General features: G+C 37.6%; 2 protein-coding genes across 5 annotated transcripts in view; both read left to right on the top strand.

Annotated features, from left to right (window-relative positions):
- The window catches only part of GNPTAB (N-acetylglucosamine-1-phosphate transferase subunits alpha and beta), a 38,757-nt gene extending 33,176 nt beyond the window's left edge, over window positions 1–5,581 (top strand). The window contains exons 18-21 of the mRNA XM_026868655.1: window positions 2,607–2,774; window positions 4,071–4,161; window positions 4,760–4,817; window positions 5,317–5,581. Of these exons, the coding sequence (XP_026724456.1) occupies window positions 2,607–2,774; window positions 4,071–4,161; window positions 4,760–4,807 (307 nt within the window). The 3' untranslated portion in view covers window positions 4,808–4,817; window positions 5,317–5,581. The remainder of the gene's footprint in view (window positions 1–2,606; window positions 2,775–4,070; window positions 4,162–4,759; window positions 4,818–5,316) is intronic.
- Window positions 5,582–7,334: 1,753 nt separating this feature from the next.
- On the top strand, window positions 7,335–21,800 carry SYCP3 (synaptonemal complex protein 3). 4 transcript variants are annotated; one of them, XM_026868659.1, is made up of 9 exons: window positions 7,335–8,926; window positions 10,978–11,122; window positions 12,294–12,369; window positions 13,238–13,272; window positions 15,649–15,766; window positions 16,778–16,877; window positions 17,675–17,773; window positions 20,464–20,568; window positions 20,713–21,800. In XM_026868659.1, exons 2-9 carry the CDS (start codon window positions 10,993–10,995, stop codon window positions 20,764–20,766), a joined length of 717 nt encoding a protein of 238 aa, XP_026724460.1. In that variant the 5' UTR covers window positions 7,335–8,926; window positions 10,978–10,992; the 3' UTR covers window positions 20,767–21,800. The 4 variants fall into 4 exon arrangements, with proteins under 4 accessions (XP_026724460.1, XP_026724457.1, XP_026724458.1 ...); XM_026868656.1 differs by having other exon boundaries at window positions 7,335–9,330; XM_026868657.1 differs by lacking the exon at window positions 7,335–8,926 and having other exon boundaries at window positions 10,853–11,122.
- The last annotated feature ends 994 nt before the right edge of the window (window positions 21,801–22,794 follow it).

Raw genomic sequence — 22,794 nt, 5'->3', positions numbered from 1 at the left:
ACCCTTCTTTGCATTTGTAGATAAATAGCAGGTGTTAACTTGCCTCTTACACTGTACTACTTGCTAGGCCATTCATTCAGAAAGGAGAACGCTAGTCTTGAGGCATGTTGCACCTGAAGGTGGTTTGTATCTATTGCTCCTCTTTACAAGAGTACCTTCTGGCCACAGAACTCCTGCATTCCAGTTCCCACAATGACACAGTTTGAAAGAAAAATGGGCAGTGCCCTAACTCATCCTCCCCCTTCCTCTCCCTTCTCTGTTTCTATCTATCTGCTGGCTAGGACTTTTTTTTTTTTTTAATGTAGGTGTGATTTTGAGCCTTTTTAGGCCCAGGTAGGGCAAATAACATGAGTTTCTCATCTTTAGTGTTCAAATTCATGCTTGCAATCCCTGGCTTCTTATTTTGAAGTTTGGTTTCTGATGTCAGACTTGATGCTGACGCTGTTTTGGTATGAGTATGCCTAATGGATTGAGGCCTTCTGGCAACTTAAAATGGAGCTGCCTGTTTTGTGGAGTGATTGCATCCTTAGATGAGGATGGTTTGAGTAAGGGTACCTAGTCTGTTGTTTCAGGAACCTCAGCAGTCAAGACGAGGCAGATGGGAAGATTCAAGACACATCAGCTTTAGTTTTTATATGATGCACTGGCATGCTATTATGGACTTAGCCTAAGACTCCATAAGTGCACACCCTTTTGTTGGTTTTTTTTTTCCTCTCAAGGAAAAATAGTGTGGTGTAGTTCAGATTGTTGGCTGGATCATGGAGTCAATACAGCAAGTTGGGCTGTATTCTTGCAAAGTATAGTGCAGTACTGTAGTCATAGCTTGTTAGCAAAGGAGAGTTGTAATGGCAGTGTAGGCCGGCCATTTCCTTCTCTTTGCCATGTTTTCCCTGCATATAAAACAATTATACAAGTCTCTTAAAACAGGTATTCAGTGCCTCTCTTGGGATGAACTAGAGGTATTGTTCACTTATTGACCTATCTTAAATATTTGGTTTGCATCCTTAAGGAAAAGTGAGCCTTGTATTAGTTCTGGGCTACCCAAAGTAATGTCAGGTTTGGTTTCTTTTGGATGGATTAAAACAGTCTTTCCATTTGAAACAGGTTAAGTACCTTATCGCTCCCACTTGCCATGCTTTGGTTTGCCAAGTGTAGCAACTTCTCGGTCTGCAAACTCCATCTCTTTCAGATGAAGCTAAACAAGGATATACACTCCAGGAGTGCAGCTCCTGCATTCCCAGGGCTAATGAGCTGCCAGTCCAAGGGACAAGGTCAGGGGTAGTCCAGAATAAACTCCCAAAATGCTTATATTGTAGACATATGACTGCCATAACTAGCTGCTTTGCATAGTATTACTTGATAGTGTACACATAACCTACTCATCTTTTCAGAGGAGAGGTGTATTTTGTTCTTCTCAAATGTAGCAATCTGAATGACTGTTTATCCTCTGCATGTAATTGTCTAGAGCAAGGCTACCAATTATGCCAGATTCAGTACAGACTGCTGAAAAGTAGTAATGCCCTGTGTAGGCTGATTCACATGCTCTAGACTGCTGCTTATTTCCAGCTTCATGTAGGAAGTCTGAACTTTGCTCTTTGAAAGAGCACACCATACTATAGAGAATACAGCTGACCAGAACTACTTATTTACAAAGGTTAGCAATTACAAGGCATATGTCACCAGATATGATTTCTCCCTCTGGGGAAATGTAAGGGTCTTGTATCTCACAATATAAATAAAGCACATAACCTTGCCCATATGTGGGAAAGGGAATTTTTGTTGTCGAGCACCAGGTCAGAGTAGCCAAGAGTACATAGCAGTCTAGTACACTAGCTGCTGCTTTAGTTTCTATAATTTGCAGTAACTTAGTTTCTTATATGAGAAATAACTCTGCAAGAGGCATTATTAGGAGCTTGCTTATTTCGTCCCAGTGATTTCCACATAAATTCTATACAGGTGGTGGTTGGTTGTATTTTGGTTGATTAGACAAGTTCAGCTTTGGGTCAGTGATTCAATCATGTTGTGCCCAATTTATGTAGTGTTCTCAGTAATTCAAAGCTGGGGATCAAGCTCTTTGCCTTCTCTTGTACAATCTTCTGTAGTTTTTAGGTTGACTTCCGCTGAAGACTGCAGCATACAGAGTAAAATGTTAATAATTTAGTATGTTTACCTCCTACAGTGGAGTTCACCTTGTTATTTAAGCCACTTTACTCATGATAATTTATTTAAAAGTATAAAAACCCTTACCCAAATCATAATGCTGGCCTTCTAACCTGCTGTCTGTATCCAGTGTTGGACCCTGGGATGATGCATACTAGTGCCCATTAGATGGCAGCAATATATAAATAAAACAAGGAAATGTGGCTTGTCATTGGATTCCTCAGAGGTTTTGACTCACTGTCAGCCTTGGTGCTCTTAGAATTAAAATCAAATTGATTTAAAATAATGCGACAATAAGGAAAATGATTACCAGTAATAAATATATCAATTTGGTTTTAAAAGGGTACTGTATCAATTTTGTCTAAAAAGATTCAGTGTTCTTGGTTTGCCAGTACCTTTGCTATATTATTAAAGAAATATTCTAACAATGCCTTCTTGCTTTCTAGAAAATTTGTTTGCCTAAATGACAATATTGATCACAATCATAAGGATGCTCAGACAGTGAAAGCGGTGCTTAGGGATTTTTATGAATCAATGTTTCCCATACCTTCCCAATTTGAACTGCCGAGAGAGTATCGGAATCGTTTCCTTCACATGCACGAACTCCAGGAATGGTATGTTACACAGGTTCTCTTCAAGCTATTGTAGTGCAATGGAATATAATTATAGAACGTATCATTACAAACCTTTTTTTCCCTCAGTATTGTCATGAAGGAGTTAACAGTGAAAATAATGTGAAAATATTTGAATGGACTAAAATTTGAGGTTTACAGTATTTGGGTTTTTCTGCTGCTCATAAAGTCATTAACATTTCATTGTTTGGCCCTAACCTACTTCAAAGAAAAAGTTGTTGCTTTTTTTTTTTTAAAAAAAAAAAAAAACTTTAAATGTAAAAAATCCGCCATTGTTTGGAATGCCTGTTGCACAGGGGCAATATAAACTGTTAAGTTTCTCAGTAAATGAGGTTTTTTTATCTTTCAGACAGCAATAATCAGCTGGATAATCATCAGAAAAGATACATGTTTGTGTGTCTTAATTTGTGAAATATTTGTGTGTACCTCTTGCCATTTCATAAATACTAACTTCAGAAACTGGGGTAGTTGATTTCAGAATACAAGCAAAAGGTTGGCAGGTACAGTGACAAAAATGAGACAAGACTAGTATAGTAATTTTGTGGCTGATCAGCAAATTATGAGAAATAGCTGTTAGTAAGGAAAGAGAAAATATTAAGGAACTGTGGAAGGAACGAGGATTGTAATTGACAAGAATTAGGTGTGGATTGTAGTACTACAAGCCCTGCTGTAGCAGTGGCAGAGGGAGTAGGGGGCAAACGCATTTCAGCAGTTAGCTGTTGAAGTTTGTGCTGAAGGAGTAGACATATTGTTGGCTCCCTTTTTGAGGACAATCCATCAGGACTTCGTTAGCTTCAAAAAAACACTTTATTTTGACTTTTTTGTAACCAAAATAGATTCATACCAGGGTGGGTTAAAGCATGGTGATGTGCTGGTGGAAATCCATGTTTATCAAAGTGTTTTTCAGAATTATAGGACAGCCTGGGTTGGAAGGGACCTCAAGATCATCAGGTCCAATATTTTGTGGGAAGATGCATCTTGAAAACCTCCAGTGGTGGGGACTCTACCACGTCCCTGAGGAGGTTGTTTCAGTGAATGATTGTTCTCACTGTAAAATATTTCTTATTTCAAGATGAAACCTCTCCCAGTCCAACATGTACCTGTTGCCCCTTGTCCACATGTGGCTCTTTGTGAAGAGAGGGCTTTCTGTCCTCTTTCCAGCCACCCTTTAAGTACTGGAAAATAACTTCCTTTGCCTGTTTCATGGAAACTCTTTAAAGTTTATACGTTTGTATTGAGAATATATGAAGCTGTTTTTCTGTTTCCTTCTTTGTGCAGGAGAGCATACAGAGACAAGCTCAAATTCTGGACCCATTGTGTTCTAGTAACACTTATTGTATTTACAGTCATCTCATTTTTTGCTGAACAGGTAAAATTAATACCTTCTTATAAAATCTATAACACATAATATATCACTGTATCTTCAGGTAACATAAAATGGATTTTTTTTTTAAATAGATTTTGAAAAGTAGCTAGGATTTTTCCTTCATAAGGGAAGTAAAAGTGTTACATGACTAATTAGATAGCTTTGATTTTTAAGTCATCATGCTGAGGTTCCCTGAAAAAAAGTCATATGAGGGGAAGGAGAGTGGTATTCCCTTTTCAGGTGCCTTGTGACTATTGAGTCCATCATTCAGTGTGCTAAATTTGGATGCTCAAAATCAGTAATTGCTTTTGAAATTCTTTAACACACCTATTAGTAAAAGTGCTAATTAAGTTAACAAGAAGAAAATTTAAATAATGGCAATACTCTAATCCTGAAGAGAATCTCAAGGTATTTAGAGGCCTTACAAAAAACCATCCCTAAGTAATTTCAAAGACTCCTATTGAATTCAAATGGTTTTTAATCTGACTCAGAGGAAAAACCCTCCACTTCTGCAAGCATAAAATGGCGTTCTTGAACGTGATTAATCCTGCTAAACTTAGAGGGAGTCAATGGAACAAATCATATGGGTAATTCTTTGCAGGTTGGGGCCTTAAGTAACACTTTCCGTGGTCTGATGAAGAGGGTGTAATTCTTGAAAGGTTGGCTTTTGATTATTATTTTTTTCCCACCCATAACTTTTGCATGAATCTTTCCTTTGATTTTCAACCTTTTGTATTAGAAAACTCACCCTCCGTTAGTAACTTGGCTTTTAAAGGGGTTACTCAACCCAGTAGTACAGCTAGGTATATAAATACTGATTTAAGATGCCAGCTTTATGTTGATCTTTTAGAAACTGAATGTAGCCTGGTGTTTAATTTTAAACACAGAAATTAACTTTAAAATAATCAGAATATAGGCATACTGTATTTTTCACTTTCTGCTTGTATTCTGGTTATTGAGAAGTCCAGTAGAAATGTACACACCTAATAGATGAATGAGTAAATAACTTCCTGTGCAGTAAAAAAAAAAAAGAACAGTATTGACTTAATTACCATGGATAGTACAGATTTTATAGTTTCTAGGATGAAAGTCTGGCCAGCTGTGCACCTCTAGCCCAGCAGAGAAAGAACTAAATATTGTAATTTTTTCTCTCCTCAGCTAATTGCACTTAAAAGGAAAATTTTTCCAAGGAGAAGGATCCAAAAGGAAGTTGGTCATGAACGAATCAAAGTGTAGAAGAGCTTTATTTTGGAGATCGGTCTACCTCAAGATGTGATAAGCATTTAAAATCTCTCTCTAAGTGTCTTTTATGGTTTGACATTTAAGTACGTTGGGATGAAGAAAAAAAATCGTGCATCTACAGTTAGAATCTCCACAGTACTCTTCATAATATACAAGCTGCTGGAGCTGTGACAATGCAAAAAAAAAAAAAAAATTGCAGGAAACCTGTACATAGGCGGTTTTCAACTCATCTTACTTTACAACTGTTAGTTCATGGCCAAGTTATCCTTTTTTATAAAAAGGGTTACCTAAAGAAATGTAACTGCATTTATTGCAGTGGATGTTGCCAACTAGATAAAATGTTGGAAGGCAAAATTGTTTGAGAGCAGTTTAAGAGGTCCTTGATCTCGCATTCCAAAACATTTTGCAAATTTTTATTGTTGCTGCTTTTTTTTTTTTGAGAAAATTGAGAGTTATGTAACTTGTCATTTAGATTTAGTATACATTTATTGATGTTGACGTTATTTAAAGCACAGTGACAATTCATTCACCTATTTGTAATATTTAATTGGGATTTGGAAAAAATGTATGCTAATAAAATACAGAGTAACAGAACAACTAATGGCTATTTGAAAGATACTTTGTACCTGATGTATTATGTTCCAAAGAAGATGATGGTGTTATTGCTTGGTTTGATTACAAATAGAGGGCTGTAATTAAATGAAAAGGATCCAGGTATAATACTTCACAAGCATTGTAAATATAAAAACAAAAGTGCCTCTCTGTATGAATGGGTAACAAAAATTTCTAATGTAGCAATGTATGGGAGCAGTGTTTCACTTCAGAAAACAACATATGTACTGACATATGAAGCTTTGGTGTTTTTAAATTTAATGGGGTTTGGTCCTGTATTTTGCTGAGACATCAGAATAGTGTGGTTTTATGTGGGAAAGGATACTACTGAATCTTTTCAAGCAGAAATTTTTGGTGGTATATCCAGTTAATTGTAATAGCAGTATTCAAAAAAACATTAATTTTTGTAATCGGATGATGTACAAAATGTATGTGCATATGTATTGTAAAATACTTGGTTTGCTTTGAAATTAATGAAAATGTGCTAAAAGTTTTGTCTGTTGTTTCTGTTTTAAAGTAAAACAAAACTCACTCATTTTGATAAATCAGCATTAGTGTATGAATAAGTCCTTATTTTTCCCTTAAACTTCCAACAGTAATAATTTCATATTAATTTGAAGCATGAATGGATTCTCAAAGTAGAATCAAACTTTGAGCATTGTAAAAATATAAGCACTTTTATTTATTAAGGTTACATTTTATGCTAGCAATATATATTATGCTGAAACATAGAATATAAATAAGTAGTTTACATCTGTGTAATGGTTTGATTTTGGCTAAAGGCCAGGTATCCACCAAGTCGTTCTATCACTCCCCCCCCCCCCCCCCCCCCCCTTGTTTTCTCAACAGGGCAAAGAGGGGAAAGAAGATAAACTAACCCTTGTGGGTGAAAGAAAAGCAGTTTTAATATAAGCAAAGCGAAGCAAAGGTCTGCGCGCGGAAGCAAAAGCAAACAGATTTACTCTCTCCTTCCCATGGACAAGCGATGTCAGGCCTTCTCAGGAAGCAGGGCTCCAATACACGTAGTGGTTGCCTCGGAGGACCAAGGGTGACCCCACCCCCTTCCTCCTTTCTCCCAGCTTTATACTGAGCAAACGTCATATGGTATGGAATATCCCTTTGGTCAGTTCGGGTCAGCTGTCCTGGCTGTGTCCCCTCCCAAGATCTTGCCCACCCCGTCCCACTGGGGGAAATGTCAGAAAGAGCCTTGGTGCTGTGTAAGCACTGCTCAGCAGTATTTACAACACCAGGGTGCTATCAGCACCCTGCCAGCTCCCAGCATAAACCACAGCACTGTGAGGGCTGCTATAGGGGAAAACCAATTCCAGTTCAGCCAGACCCAGTACAATCTGCTAGTCTAAAGTACTGTAGAAAATGAGACATTTCAAGAAATAAAAGAAAATTTTAATAGCTTCTTACACTTCAGACTATTAGGTAGATTCAGGTTTAATTAGGATCTATTTGCTTAAAAAATACATTTGATTTTCTAATCATAAAGTTGGAAAAACTTGGTTGAAATGTTAAGGCAGTTTTTCTGCTGAAGTGACATATAAACAGATTGCAGAGGTAGTTCAGCTGTCACTGTACTTTTTGTTGAAGCAAAGTTTTGAAGGTAGATTCATGGCCTTGTGATTCGCTACAACAGGAAGAGCTGAAAAGATGTAGTGTGAACTTACTGAGAAGTACTCACTGAAAATCACTGCTAAAATCTGTTCGTATGGTACCTGGAAAAAAAAAAAAGTGAAGCAGAGTAAGATGTGAACTTACTATGGTGACAACTAAGCACACACCCACATAGCCATTCACTCTTGCCAGCAGGATGAAGGAGGGAATTGGAATAGCAAAAGAAAAACTTGTGGGTCAAGGTAAAGCCAGTTTAATAACCAATGGGGAAGGAAGGAACACAAAGCCAAGCGAAGCAAAAGAAGTTACTGAAATACTCGGCCTCCCCAGCCAGTCTCTGAGCAACAGTCACCTTGGAAAGACCGAACTCCCAGCTTTTCTTGCAGAGCCTGACATTGTATGGTGTGGAGTATCATCTTGGTCAGGTCAGATGTGCCTGTTCCTGGCTGCGGGGGCAGAGCGAGGCCTCAAGGCTGTGCAGGCCCTGCTTGGCAACAGCTCGCTCACTGCCCTGGGCCAGGCCTTGCCAACCTTGTTTTGGTCGCCAATGTAAAATATATTGAACATCCGTGGGGGGCTGCTGTGAGGAAAGTTAACTCCTCCCCAGCCAGATCCAGTGAAAACTTAAACTTAGTTAAATACTGAAGTAAATAATAAGTAAAATTTTTCAAAATGGTTTAGGTTAATGAGAATGTTTAAAATGTTAAATGGTGGTAGGATTTCTTTTTTTTTTTTTAAGCTTTCGTATGTGATCTTTGTAAGAGCAAAATACCTTAACTGCTTGAGGACAGAAAATCCTGTGAGAACAGTAGAAAAATCTGCAACATAAAACACGTAGTTTGTAAAATTAATCTGACTGGAGAAATACTGTCTGTTTGCATTGATTTATGGAAAAATTCTCCCTTGGCATCACACCCTAGCCTACATACCCACCAGAACAACTTAACTTTGCAGAGTTTTTGTTGTCCGGGTGAGAAAGCCGTTTCTAAAAAAAGACTCAAATAGCTAACGGGAGGTGAGGTTCAAAGGAGCTCAGTGCGGAACCTGCACGGCGGGCCCCGGGGCGCGTGTTCCTGCGCATGCGCCCCCTCCCTTTTGTAGGGTCCTCCCGCCTTTCCCGCCTTTCCGCGGGCAGGGAGCTGCTGAGGCGGCACGGCCTCCGCTCGGGCGGGCCTGCCTGCGCGGCCGGGAGAGGCGTGGGGGAGCCCGAGGGCTGCGAGTTGGGGTGGGGACGTTGGGACGGAGCGGTGTTCCTGCTGCCTGCCGGAGGGTGTTGGACTCCCTGCCGCTGGTGGGTCCCCTCCGTGTGAGGCGGCGGCGGCCGTGGTGGGCGCTGCGTGGCGGCGGGTGGTGAGAGTGGGAATGAGGCCATCGCAGGGCAGAGGGAGAGGGATGAAGGGTGTTTGGGTGGAGAGTAAGGAACAGGGATAGGACACCGCGGTGCCCCTCTGACATCTCCAGTGGCTTCCCTCCAAAACCTGCTGTGGGGGTGGTGTGGTGCGGGCCCATGGCTCCCCTGCTGCTCTGAGGGAGAAACAGGTGGGCCCCTGTGATGAAAAGCCCCATGTAGTAAAGTCACACAAATACTGGTTTATTTCACATCTTTTTGAGCAGGGTGAAAAAAGGAGGCGAGCCTCTGAAAAATCATTGAATACACAACGGTGGTTTGAAGATAACTGGAATCTGCTAAAGCAGGTAGCTACACAGCATGGGTGAAAGCTGTATGGGGTTGTGAGGTGGCAAGATTGTTTTACAGCGTATGGAGGAACTTGGGAAGTTCTGGTTGGTGTACTGATTTTCAGTACAAAGAAAATTGCTTGTATGTGAGATAAAATACATGCTTGCATTTTAAAGTTGAAGCACTTTGGCAGCACAGCCAATGCCATACCAGTACTTTACACGATGTTTTCAACAGCCGCAGTAGTTGAAAGCAGAATGAGTCTTGAGAATTTTCTTTCATTTGAGGATAATTTTAATGCAAGAGCTTTTAATTTTCCAATTAATAATTTAAAGATGTTTTGGTTTTGTTTTTCAGGAAACTTGTCTAAAAATATTCATGCTATATAGAGAAGTATTAACACAGAAAAAGATGGGCATTAAAAGCAGTATTCCTTACTTAGTAGGTCACTGATCATATATATATCCATGTAGTAAGTGTTAAAACCCCCATATTTTCACAGCTATAGAAAACTAATTCAAAAAACAGAAATTAGAATGTCAGGTGTATTGGGGGGACTTCACAGTCCTGGAAATTCAGAAGCTCTTTACTGGAGTTCTCATTTTCAGTGTGTGAATTTAATTTTCAGATCTATCTTTGCCCTGGCTTGTGGAAAACCTGTTGATATTTCTAGCTGTGTTGAACTGTGTCTAGAATGAGAAGTTTATCAGCTTCTCAGTCATGTCTTGCGCAGTTTGGAAACGGGGTACTTGGCAGATGATGATTTTTTTTTCTGTATTCTTTCCATCTTTCAAGTAATCCTGTTATTTTTAAAAGGATTTTTTTAAGGTATATGTCATGTGACTTGAAATGCTTCATGCCTCTTGCTATCAAAGGTAATGAAAATTATTTCAGCAAGGTTTCAGTAGCTTGCTATTTCCTGTTGTAGTTGTATATTATTTCTATTGTTGATAAAGTGCTAAGGAGGAAATTATTTTGTCATTCGTATGTTTAATGATTACAACTATGCTTTTTTCCTTCTAAATAGATATTTTACTCCTTGAATATTTATAAAAATCCATATGTAAGCATTAGTGTTACTAAAATAATGATTTTTTTTTTTTTAAAGAGGGCAGTGTATTTGTAAAATGTTTACAAATACATTGTAGAGGCATAGTAGCTATAAATAAAGATAACTGAGAAAGTTAAAGTTGTCCAGGATTTTTAAAAATGGCATGTTGTATGTATTTGTGTCTCTAGTGTGGGATGGATTGTAGAATCAGATTGTTCTTCATGGTTTATTATTTCTATATTTTGTAAAATAGAATGTTGGCATGGCTTTTTGGAAATGCAGTACTGGATATGTCAAAATGCATAATAAACATTATGGAAGCAAAACAGGGAGGCACCTTAAAAAAGTGCCTAATTCATTCTTTTTAAGCAGAATCAAGTTCCTACTAGCCCTGGTACTTTATTTTTTTTTTTACCCTGTTCTTAAAAACACCATTGATAGGTAGTGTGGATAGTCTGTGGATTACCTCAAAACTAAAATAATTTGACTGCTTGAATATCTTTACAGGTAGAGAGTGTTGCAGAGTTGTCCATAACAGGTCAATGTAAGCATAAAACCTTGTTTATTTTCAAAGTGGGGAAAGTTATGTAACAAATACAGCATACTGTTTCAGTAAGAAAATCTCATTATGGCACCATCGGGAAGAAAGCATGGAGGAAAAGCTGCTAAAACAGCACAGGAAAATCAAGCCATACCTGCCTACGACTTTCAGGAGGAAAGAAAAGATCTGAGTGGATCAGAAGAAGATATTAGAGAAGGTGCTTATATTATTATTTTTTTAATGTGAAGTTTATAATATTTCTGACTATGAATAGAGATGAAAACACTTCCATATTAGCAAGTGTCTGAGTAAGCATGGCTCATAATGTTTGTGACAGCTAGCCTCCTGTTGTATAATTTTTGATCAGTAAGAGAAGAGAATACAATGGAATAAGTCTGTATAGTGCACTATTATGTCTCAAAATTGTAGGTGGAGTCTTTAATAGAGTAGGATTTTATTACATCTTTTTTTTTTTTACCTTATTTTAATGCCATATCCTTCTATCACCTGGCTGCATATAAAGTTGTGAGATCAGGATAGAACAGAAGAGCTCTGCTTGCTTGTATGGAGTGCTGAGTCAGGTATGGTAGTCGAAGTCTGAATGCTGGCAGGGTTAAGAGTGCTTCAGGAAGAATCTGAACAAAGAAAAGAAAGAGGAAGAAGCAGAGAAAGCTGAAGAAAAAGGAAAAGAAGTCAACCAAGGGAATCTTGTTTAATTTTGAGGGAATGTCATAAAGAATTGGACTTTGTTTAAAAATGCAGTTCTCATTCATAACATGATAGTTTTTTGTAAAGTTTGATACAAATCAATTTCTGGATTTTTGTCTTTCAGCAGTTATATCTCGGTTTTTTGTACTAATTTCTTCCCTTTTTCATTTGTTCAGACTAAATTTCATACACACACAAACACAAACCCAAATAGAAATCTGACAGGCAAGGATTTTTATTTTCTGGAAAAATATAATGGTCTATTTGTGATTTTTCTTTTTTAAAGATCAGAGTACACAATTTCAGTACTTATTTTACATTCAAATTAGATTAATACAGATTGGTCTTTTTGAATTTTTAGATTATTTTTACTTTTCTGATGCTTGTTATATTTTGAGTTGGGGTAACTGTAGTAGTGGACAGTGAAGCTAAAACTGGTTGAGACCAGTCTAGGGGAATTTAAGGCAGTGCCAGGTCAAATCTACCTTTGCAGAGTAATTCACTACTATCTGTCAATTCCAGATTCAGAGTTTTAGCTTCATGTGTTATGGATGGGAACTGAGACCCATGAGACATGTTCAGAGAAGTGACATTACAGAAAAGTAATTACACTTTTCATAACTCAAATTATCCCCACAAAATATGATACTTTTGTAAAACTTTTTGAAATTTGTGTTAAGGTGAAACACTGATAATGGACAAGCATGGAAAGAAAAGACCTTTGGTGACTACTCATGTGGTTCCAGATGATGTGGGGTAAGGTTAGGGGATTTGGGGGGGAGGGGGTGTGTGTATTTTTGTTTGGTTTGGAGTGGTTTTTTTAAATAATCAAGTCCTAAATAGATACTGATTTCAGTTAACTCACTATGCTTGTTTTGCTTGGAGTTTTTTTCTAATGTTTGATTCAAAAATCAGGTGACAGATAATACAGTAGTAGGTAAAAAAGAATTAACATTTTAAAATGAGTAATTCTGCAGTTTCTTTGTAGATACTTTTGAACATGCATTAAAAATTATACATTTATGTGAGTACTTAAAATTCTTGTTTCTTTCAAAAGATGATTTGTTTTATCCTAAACTGTTGATAATTTCCTTAATTCTTTTCCCTCTGATCTCTGTTACTTGAAGATACTAACAGTACTTTAAATGATCCAACTATTGCATGTAGTATGTGTATGTTGAAATAGTTTTTAGCAAGTTTACAACTGTTGAGTTGAAGATACATTTGTTTACCCACCATGTCCCTTTTTGGACTTGTCAGCTATTGTACCACTGCCTTAAAGGTGTTGTAAAAACAACCTTGATATTATTTGTCTTGGATTTACTGAATGATCAATTTTATTTACTGTCCTACCTCAATCAAGACCCTTTAAATGCCTAATACTGCCTTTTTACTCGGGACTAAGTTAATAGATTCTAGCAATTTTTTTTTTTAAAAAAACCAAATTAATCTAAAAAAGAGACCTCTCACAGGAGGAGTGCATTTTTTATCTTGTAGAACAGCAGCAGCTCTCTCACTGCTTATAAGTAACAGGCACATGAATAAAATTAGTTTTAAGCATGTACAAAAGGTCTTATTTTGAAGTCAAAATGGGCAAATAAAAATTTTAAACACTATTTTGTAGGGGTGAAGTACAGAATATGCTGGAAAGATTTGGAGGTAAGTACGTTTCCATTCTAATAAATTAAAAAAGAATGTTTAAATTGCAGAATTGGCAGTAATTCCTTACCTTAAAATAACTTTCAAGATTTATATAAAATGACCCGTCTTTGTAGCATTTTTCAGCATTTCTGAAAAAAAAAAAAAAAAAGTTTTCAGAAAAAAAAGTTGTATCTAAGTAGAGCAAAAGGGAAAGAAGAGAAGGGAATAGCTGCCTATAAAGTGAGACCTATGCATTGGTGTAGATAATTACAAAGGAAAAAGGGCCTAAGGATGCATGAGTGTTTTTGATTATCAGCTTCAATTTTAAGATTAAGAGGTAGTAAGAGGATTGCATTGTATAGTAAAGGGACAATATGAGTTAGCTGTTGTTCTTACTCAGGTTTTTGTTACAGTGACGGAGAAGTGACTGGGGAAACGAGGGAGTAATCAGCGGCATGTAAATGTTAATATAAGCTACATAGAATGAGTATTTCTAATTCTAGACAGAAAATTTTGGAAGTAGACCATAGTTGCGATACAGAATGAGCTAGAGGGTAGTCTGTGCTCCACTTTCAGAAATACAGAGAACAGGGAATCAGTAGAAAAGAGAATTTCAACAGTCAGGAAGAAGAGTACACCTTTCTAGAAAGGCTAATAAATGAGGGTATGTAATGCCAGTCATCTAGTGATGAGGGGTTTATGCACATCACCTAGTTGGATTTAGTTTAGCTATAATCAGATCCTCAGATGACTCTATTTATAGTTTAATTTCCAGCTGAATTCTAGATAGCTGATAGGTTAGAGAAAAAACACATTTCACTTGTAAAGAATGTATAATACACATCACAGTGTAACAAAGCATCGAAAAGCCACGAAAGGAAGGGAAACCATCTTAATGACAGTATTAAATACTCAGTGTCTGATTAATACTTTCATTGTATATGTATATATACATTTCATCGTATGTGTAAGAAAATGCTGTAAAAAGTCATTACTTGCATGTAAATCTTAAGGTGAAAGAGGAGGTCAAGGAATTCCTTAATCCATGAATTGAGAGTTTTTGCTGTTAAGAAACATATTAGAATGCTACTATAGATCTAGCGCTCTAGATAGGAGGAGGATTTCAATGTTTAAAAGCTAGGATTGCTTGTTATTGAAGGTTCAAAAATAGGATGGAAGGGAAGAAAATGAATGGATCAGAGAGAGGATGCTCTCTGCTCAAAATTAATAGGTTTGGCATTAGCCAGAGGCAGATGCCTCAGGAAATTAGAGAGGTTTAACAGATGTTTCCTGAAATCTACAGTGAGAAGGAAAAGAAATTGCTGTATTAACCTGAAGCTGTGGCTTCTTAAATCTCCAAATGTAAATTAAAATGAAACAAAAGTACAAACTGCTATTAACTTGAATACTTTTTAAAAAGTACTGTCTCTCTGAAGTATGAAAAAGTTTGTCATTCATTCATTCATTATGTTCACAGTGATAGTAATACTACCTTTCATTTATTCCTAAAATCTAAGTAATTTGAGTATTACTCTGAAACATGGTTTTTCTATTAAAAAAAAAAACCTAGAAAGTGTCAGCATAGCTAATTTCATTGAAGGTCTGGAAACTGAGCTGGCACTGTAGTCATGCAGCTAAACTAACGAGCATTTTGATGGTGTGACTAAAACATCATTAGATACTAGAGAAAAGAGCAAGATGTCTGTACTCAGTCAAGTTTGTGCAAGGTATCTCTAGCTTTGAATGTAGAATTTACAGACTATGAGATGTCCAAATAGTGTTTGAAGATACACAGTGTGACCTGACTGGGTAGCGCTTCTAGTGTTTCAAGCATGTATGTCTGCTTATTGTATGGGCGATATGTTAGAAGTGTGTGCTGGACCATAATGATCAGTAGGGAAACCCATGATGACAGTGTATAAGGGACCGATTTAAATGTATATGATGGAAGCACTGCAGCAACCCCAAGTTCAAACCGCAGGGCAGTTTCAGTTCACTGTGTGTGTCTGCTCAGAGCCAGCTTGACAACATACCCACCTCCATCCTGCCCAGAATGAAAGAAGCTAAAGCTGAGTCACCTCAGGGTAGGTACTACTTGGTCTGGCCCCTGAGAGAGGTGGAAATCGAAGCAGATGTGAGAGTAGCTGGTGGGGCTGGGCAACAAGCAGTTGCAACTCCAGAGGCCAGGTGTCAGTTAAGGTGTACGGGAGCTTAGGGAAGCAGCACACCCCACTGCCAACAGCAGGCTGAGGGACATACAGCTGCCAGGAGCCCAGCTTCTTTCCAGCAGAACACTTTTCGTTTACTTCTCCAAAGGGTAACTCATCAGCATTTTTAATAAAAGGCACAATGTATCTCGGTATGCTTAATTTCTAAATATTCTTTGATTTTTAGCTGACATTAACAAGGCTCTCTTAGCTAAGAGGAAAAGATTAGAAATGTATACAAAAGCCTCACTCAAAACCAGTAACCAGAAGATTGAACATGTCTGGAAAACACAGCAGGAGCAAAGGTAACATTTATCCTTGTTTTTCAGACCTGTGAAATCAAATTCCCTCTCGTGTCAGCATGGATAGTTGGTCCATCTTCTTGCAGATAAATAGCAAGTAGTGAATCTACTAGTTACATACCTGCTCAGGTCCTCTGTGTCTGCTGCCTCCAGTTGTGTCTGCTTGGTTAAACTGACAGCAGTGGTTAACATAGTGCTTTCTCTGTTGAATGGAGAAACTTAAGATTTGGAATTTTGAGAGCAAGCTACCTTAAAGAGCTGGGTTTACTTTTGTTTTATCTTTATGGAAAATGACCTTTAATGTTATTTTTGTCTTTTAAACCAATATTTTTATTTTTTCCCCTTCAGTTGGAATTTTCTGTTTCTACCTGAAAACTGAGAAATGTTCAGTAAAACTTTTATACCATTCTGGTTCAGAAAATAATTTTTATTTTTACATTGTAAATAATTTTCACCCTACATAACACTCCTCTTAAGGCATATTTAATTACTACATCTGATACTACAGGTAGAGCAAACTGAAAAATGAGACAGCTAAAAACTGAATATCAGTAATATTTGTAACTGTCTTGGTGGTTTTATATATATGTATGTCAAACTTGCATTGACAGAACTTATGTTTACGTAGGGAAACCAGAGCATAATGAACTAATGAATGAGTTAATTTTTCATTATAAACCCCTTATGTTAAAGCCAAAATCTGTAGTTGGATTAGAAAAACATAGTAAATCTCAGAAAACTTGACACTGTCAGGAAGAAAATTTTTAATTTTTTTTTTTAACCTAAGTTAGTTGCTGTCTTCTTATATGTATATAATCACATTCACTCAGAAAGTGTTTGTGTCTATGTATGTGTTCCGTTTTTCAAAACACCGTATTCAGTTACAGCCAGATGTCAAAATAGCCTGCTTATCTCTGCCAGCTCTTTTTGTTCTGCTCCATGTGTCTTGAACCTTAGCTTTCCTTGTAATTCTTCTTAGCATTTGTCATACTTATGTCTAGTGTCTATTTATAGGCAGAAGCTCAATCATGAGTTCTCCCAGCAGTTCCTGACTTTATTTCAGCAATGGGATATAGATGTGCAGAAAGCAGAAGAGCAGGAAGAAAAACTAACGGTGGGTTTCCAGCATGGCATCATTTTCACGGTATTTTCATGAAGAAGAAATATTGTTTAGACACTCAAGAAATGTAAAAACACTTTATGTATTTTAAACAAATATAGGATTGTTTGCCTTTTGTTTAAAAAAAAAAAAAATCAAGTTTGGTGACTCTCCAAATGTTTAAGTATATATTAAAGTGAAGAGGGCTGTATTTATAAACTTTATTGCAATTTTATTAATGGTAATAAGTGATGCTCTAGGCCAGCATATGGCTTGCGAAAGTCAAGACCATTTACGGAGAAGAAAAATGTGTGCTGTTCTGTGCATCCAGAGTCTCTGAGTTCAGGGAACAAAGAAGTAAAGGAAAGTAGTTGTCTTTTAGCATGCATTGCTTAAAAATATGCTTGCATGTAGTGTGTGAGATTTGATCACTGAGAAGGAGGGTAGGAGCTATAACAATGGAATGTAAACATATGATGTTGCTACTCCCAGCACATTTGCAAGTTTTGCTTTTCCCTAGGCAGCACACTTCCCTGGGATACCCTCGAGAATGGCTTTGGATAGCAATCCTCACAGGGTCTCACAGGGCTAATTCAGGTTGGAAGGGACCTCAGGAGGTGACTCAGGGTTTAATCCAGTCTTCAGTCTTGCTTTCATTAATAAGAACAAGGATAACTCTCCAGGCAGGGATCTACATTACATGACCCAGATTTCCAGCAAAGGCAGCATTTCTGATCCTAATAAATGACAATGGTGTTGCTCTCCAAGTGCTTTTGGTTAACTAATGCAATTATTTTTTTCTTTTGCCTCAGAACATATTTCGTCAGCAACAAAAAGTTTTTCAACAGGCAAGAATAGTTCAGAGTCAGAGACTGAAAACCATTAAGCAACTCTATGATCAATTCTTAAAGGTACAGTAAGTCTTCTTAGAAGGCAGTTGAACTTTATCGCATCACTTAAGAAGGCTGTATTAATTCAACCTTTATGAAATACAGAGATTTAAAGTTCATTTAAGGAAAGTAACAGTCTTGCATGAATATTCATGTTAGTATCTTTCCCTGGTTAAGAACATGGCATGTTCTCTCTATATATGCCTATGGATTATATCTGTTCAATAAATTATTTAGTTAAATGTGTTCTCACAGGGATCTGATTGGCTCGTCCATTTCAAATATTTAACCATAACCCTCAGAGCATACTTTATAATCAGAACACAGTTTTGTACCAGTTTAAAGGTTATATAGGTCAGTTAAATCATCGGGATTTTGTCTTACTTACCAAAAAGCCAAGGGAATAATTATTTTAAAAAGTGAAACTTGACAATCTATTAAAAATACATCTTAGGCTGCAATTTACTGCTTTTATTACTACTGGCAGGTGCATCCCCCATTATGAGAATTAGATACCTGTTTTCTTCTGTCATAATCCTTTCTAGCTGTTGCTGTTCCATGTAAGGAAAGTGACCCTTAAAGAAAATCAATTGTAATTCCCTTAAAATTGCCCAGTTAGAACTCCCTTCATCTCTTCCTAAGCAACATTCATTAGAAAGGGTCTCCTTCTGGTAACCTGGCATTCAAGGTAAGCATTCACTAAAAACATCAGTGGGAAGAATCCGATTGATACACTGATTTATGGTGAAAACAGGCCCGGCTGGATGGTTACGTGATCAGTCCTGTTTAACGTTCCTGTTACTTTATGCATAATTTTTGTATTTGATGGGAGTCCCTACAAACACCATTTTTTTGACAGTGCTTACAGAGATAATGTATTGTAAACACATGATTCATACTGATCAACCAGAGTGTATTTTGATTTGTTGGGTTTTTTTAGTAGTTAACATACTAGACAGTGGACAAAAAATGATTATGACTAGAACGACTCACAGATTTGAATTTTGGTAATAAAATTTAAAAGAAAAAAGGTCCTCCCTGTCATTTTACACTAAGAACAAAGCACTTTATTCCCAGAATTTCCTTCCACCGCTATTTTTCTGAGTAAGGTATTAGAAATCTAAACTGTGAGAAAAATGAAAGTACCCTAGATGATTGGGTTTGTAATGAATGCAGAGGCACAGTACCACAGAGTTGCTGAAGGACTGAGGTTGGAAGGAACCTCTGGAGGTCGTCTGGTCCATCGCATAGCAGGTACAGCAGGGCTGCCTAGAGTCTGTTACCCAGGACTTACATCCAGATGGCTTCTGATTATCTCCAAGGATGGAGACTCCACAGCCTCCCTGGGCAACCTGTGCCAGTGCTCAATCAGCCTCACAGTAAAAAAAGTGTTTCTTGATGTTCAGAAGGAATCGCCTGTGCTTCAGTTTGTGCCCATTGCCTCTGCTCCTGTCACGAGGCACCACTGAGAAGAGCCTGGCTCCATGTTCTTGGCGCCCACCCTTCAGGTATTTACACGCATTGATGGGATCCTGCTTGAGAATACTCTTCTTTAGGCTGAACTGTCTCAGCTCTCTCAGCCTCTCCTTGTAAGAGAAATTCTCCTGTCCCTTCATCCTCTTCATGACCCTCTGCTGGGCTCTATCCAGTAGGTCCATGTCTCTCTGGTACTGAGGAGCCCAGAACTGGACCCAGCACTCCAGGTGTGGCCACACCAGTGCTGGGTAGAGTGGAAAGATCACCTCGCTCAACCTGCTGGAAACATTTTGGTCTGTTGCAGCCCAGGAGACCATTACCCTGCTTTGTGGCAAGGGCACATTCTGGCTCATGTTGAACATGGTGCCCACCAGGACCCCCAGGTCCTTTTCTGCCAAGCTGCTTCCCAGCTGGGTGGCCTCAGTATATACTGGTACATAAGGTGGATTAAAGTCAGTTTCTGACAAACCTTAATTTCTCCTCACATCACTCCCTAACTGGTCCCTTTTTGAAATTTCAGTTATGACATGTTTGGGGTCTTTTCATGTCTGGTAGTTTTGAAAAACAAATCTGAAATAGAGCAACTCTTAGTTTAAGATGGTCAGAATTTACAGAAGATATTACAGAAGCATTAATAAATAATACCTGTTTCCAAATGTCAAAGATGGAAAACTGAACAGAAGGGCAAGTATTACTTTGATTTTCCTCCTAATAGAAGATCAATAGGTAGAAATTAAGCCTCAGATAAGCTTAACTAAATACAAGTCAAGGAAAATGCATCTATGGGCATACACAGTTAGACATAACTGTATGTACAAAAGGGAAGATAACCAGCGTGCTTTAGTTGGCTTATGTGGGGAGAAGTGTGCAAAGAGAGGGAAATTTAATAGGTTTAAATCAAACTCCCATCATGCCTGACAGATGTCTTTAATATTTTCTTGTAGAACTCTTATTGAAATGCAGGATAACTAGTGGAGGCCTCACAGATGCTGAGTGGAGGGGACTGTTTCCTTCACACGTTCTGTATTGTTTCACGGGGTCCATATTGTTTGAACAGGAATGTAGACTGTAGTACAAAGTCCTGTATAATTTGTCTGGCAAGTTCATGACAAAACTCATCAAGTATCAGTGACCACTGCTGCTGTAAAAGTTAAATTTTAGTCTGAATAATTGTTTGTTTTAAATGAACCCTTTGGCATTGAACAGTTCTGAATTAAGATTATCCTTAACTTCAGAGCATGGAAGAGCTGGAGAAGAACAATGAAAATCTTCTAGCTGGTGCACAAAGTGAGCTTCGGAAAGAAATGGCTATGTTGCAGAAGAAGATTATGATGGACACTGTAAGTATCAGATCTACGAAGTAGTCTAGTTAAATACAAAAATTGAACATTCTATAGAAAAGTCATTTGACATTCATTTAATTAGCTGAAAGGAATCATATTGATATGGCATTTGTTCAGTATTATCTCCTTTTCTTGTAACAGCAACAGCAGGAGATGGCAACTGTTCGCAAGTCTCTTCAGTCCATGTTATTCTGATGGCTCAATGGAGAAACAACTTCTACCTACGTAACATGATACAAGTATAGGCATTAGCCATAGAGAAATATGTTAAGATTTAAATGTTTCAAAGTTCCTATTAAATGCTTTCAAGGATTGTTCTAATCTTGTGTCTCATAATGTTTTAAGAACATATATTAGTAAATTTATTACTTTGGGGGTGAGCAGTATGGACCCCAAAACATTTACTGTGTCCAATTTAACTACTTAATACTCATTTTCAGTAGGATTAGACTGTTAAAATTGTTCATGTTTTATAATGCCAAATTGTTAACAGTGAGCAGAATTAATAAAAAATGCATTACCCAGATTTTACGTAACTTTAGGCCTTCAGGTGCATTGTGCAAATAGAAGCATTTTTCACAAGCTGCAGACTTTTAAGGTTTTCATAGTTTCAACATTTAGTCTAGCGGCATATCAGCAGTTATGAAAGTTCAGAGAATATGACATAGCTCATGTAAGATTGTTTGATGATGTGTATTATGGTAAATTAAATTTACTCTTTTGTTAGGCTGGGCATTGTAGTATCTTTGTATTAGTAAGAGATTTATGAACTGCTGTAATTTGCCCAAAAAGCAAGTTTCTTTAGTTGAATGATGAGCTGAGTATCACAGCTTTATGACATCTGTTCAAGTAAGCATAATTAAACATTATGCATTCTGGGGTATATAGATCTTGTAAACCCACTGCTAGAAGTAATCTAGCTCATTTATTTAGTACAAGTTATTACAAGGCTTTTGAGATGGAATATTACTCTTTGAATTCTAAATGACTAGCAATTTAGGGAGGCCTAAGTTTTAAGGATAAAGCATTTATCTTTCATGTATCTCATTGTAGTAAATCAGCATGAATGAAACAATCAGCTTAGCTTGCATGCAGTTTGTTTTTACAGAAAACCATTATGCCTGAATATCCACTTTGACAAATTAGGGAGCTCCTAACATATTTAATGCTTACATACAGTAGTAGATAAAACAAAAACCATACACACACACACACACCCCCTAACATATTTAATGCTTACATACAGTAGTAGATAAAACAAAAAACATACACACACACCCACTCACCCACTCACACACAGATGTGATGTTTTCTTAATAGTGTGTTTCAAAACCAGTCCACACAGATTCTTCTCCTCAGCTCACTAGCATTTTTAGTTCAGAATCATGTCATTTGGTGATGGTTCTCCAGTTCTGGGAGGCAGATTAGTGATGGCTTACTTACAGAACTTCAGCTGTTAGGCTGCAACTGAAAAAACAACTGGTATGGAGCTTTTTGTTGGGCATCTGCTAGGATTTGGGCAAGGAACAAACACAGAAGTTACCCTGCTAGAATGAGGCAGTATGGGCCTCGGGCAGGTAACAGATAACTGCATTAATTTGTAACTGTGCTGCTGAGTCTCAGCCCTCTCAGGATAATTAGACAATTCTATGAAATAACAGTAACAGGTTTTGCTTCCTGTCTTCAACACTAAGTTATTTGTTAGTTTTGCCTCATGTTTCTGGTTTTCTGACCGACTTCTGCATTAGTTTCCAATCATCCACATACTTCAATCATATCCTTACAACTATGTGCACCTTCTAGGCATTTTTGAGCCTTCTGGGGAACCAAACTTTCTCACTCTAAAAAACTGCCTGTGTCTTCATCAGGTGGTTAATTTGTTTACAGTATTAAGACAAACTGAAATTGTCTTTACCGTTGTCTCTTCTATTTGCCCATGGCCTGGGTTCAGGCTAAGTTCATGAGTAGATGCTGTGTCTTTCCCAGCCCCAAACAGGAGTAGTAAGATTCACATGGAATTGATACTAGTCCCTTACAGTGCTCAGTGCTTTGGCAGTAACTGTTACAGTTATCCCTCAAGCGTATCAGTGTATCCTTAGGCAGGAGTATGGTAGATGGTATTTTATTCCCTCCAAATTTAGCAGACAATACACCACTTTTAAAATTACTTTAACTCAAAAAGAATTAATGAGGTGTTTATGTGCAGCTAGGAAGCTGCAGTAG

The sequence above is a fragment of the Athene cunicularia genome (assembly GCF_003259725.1).
Source record: "Athene cunicularia isolate RWA chromosome 1 unlocalized genomic scaffold, athCun1 chr1_part2, whole genome shotgun sequence".
NCBI classification, from domain to species: Eukaryota; Metazoa; Chordata; class Aves; order Strigiformes; family Strigidae; genus Athene; species Athene cunicularia.
This window is presented reverse-complemented; position numbering and strand designations above follow the sequence as displayed.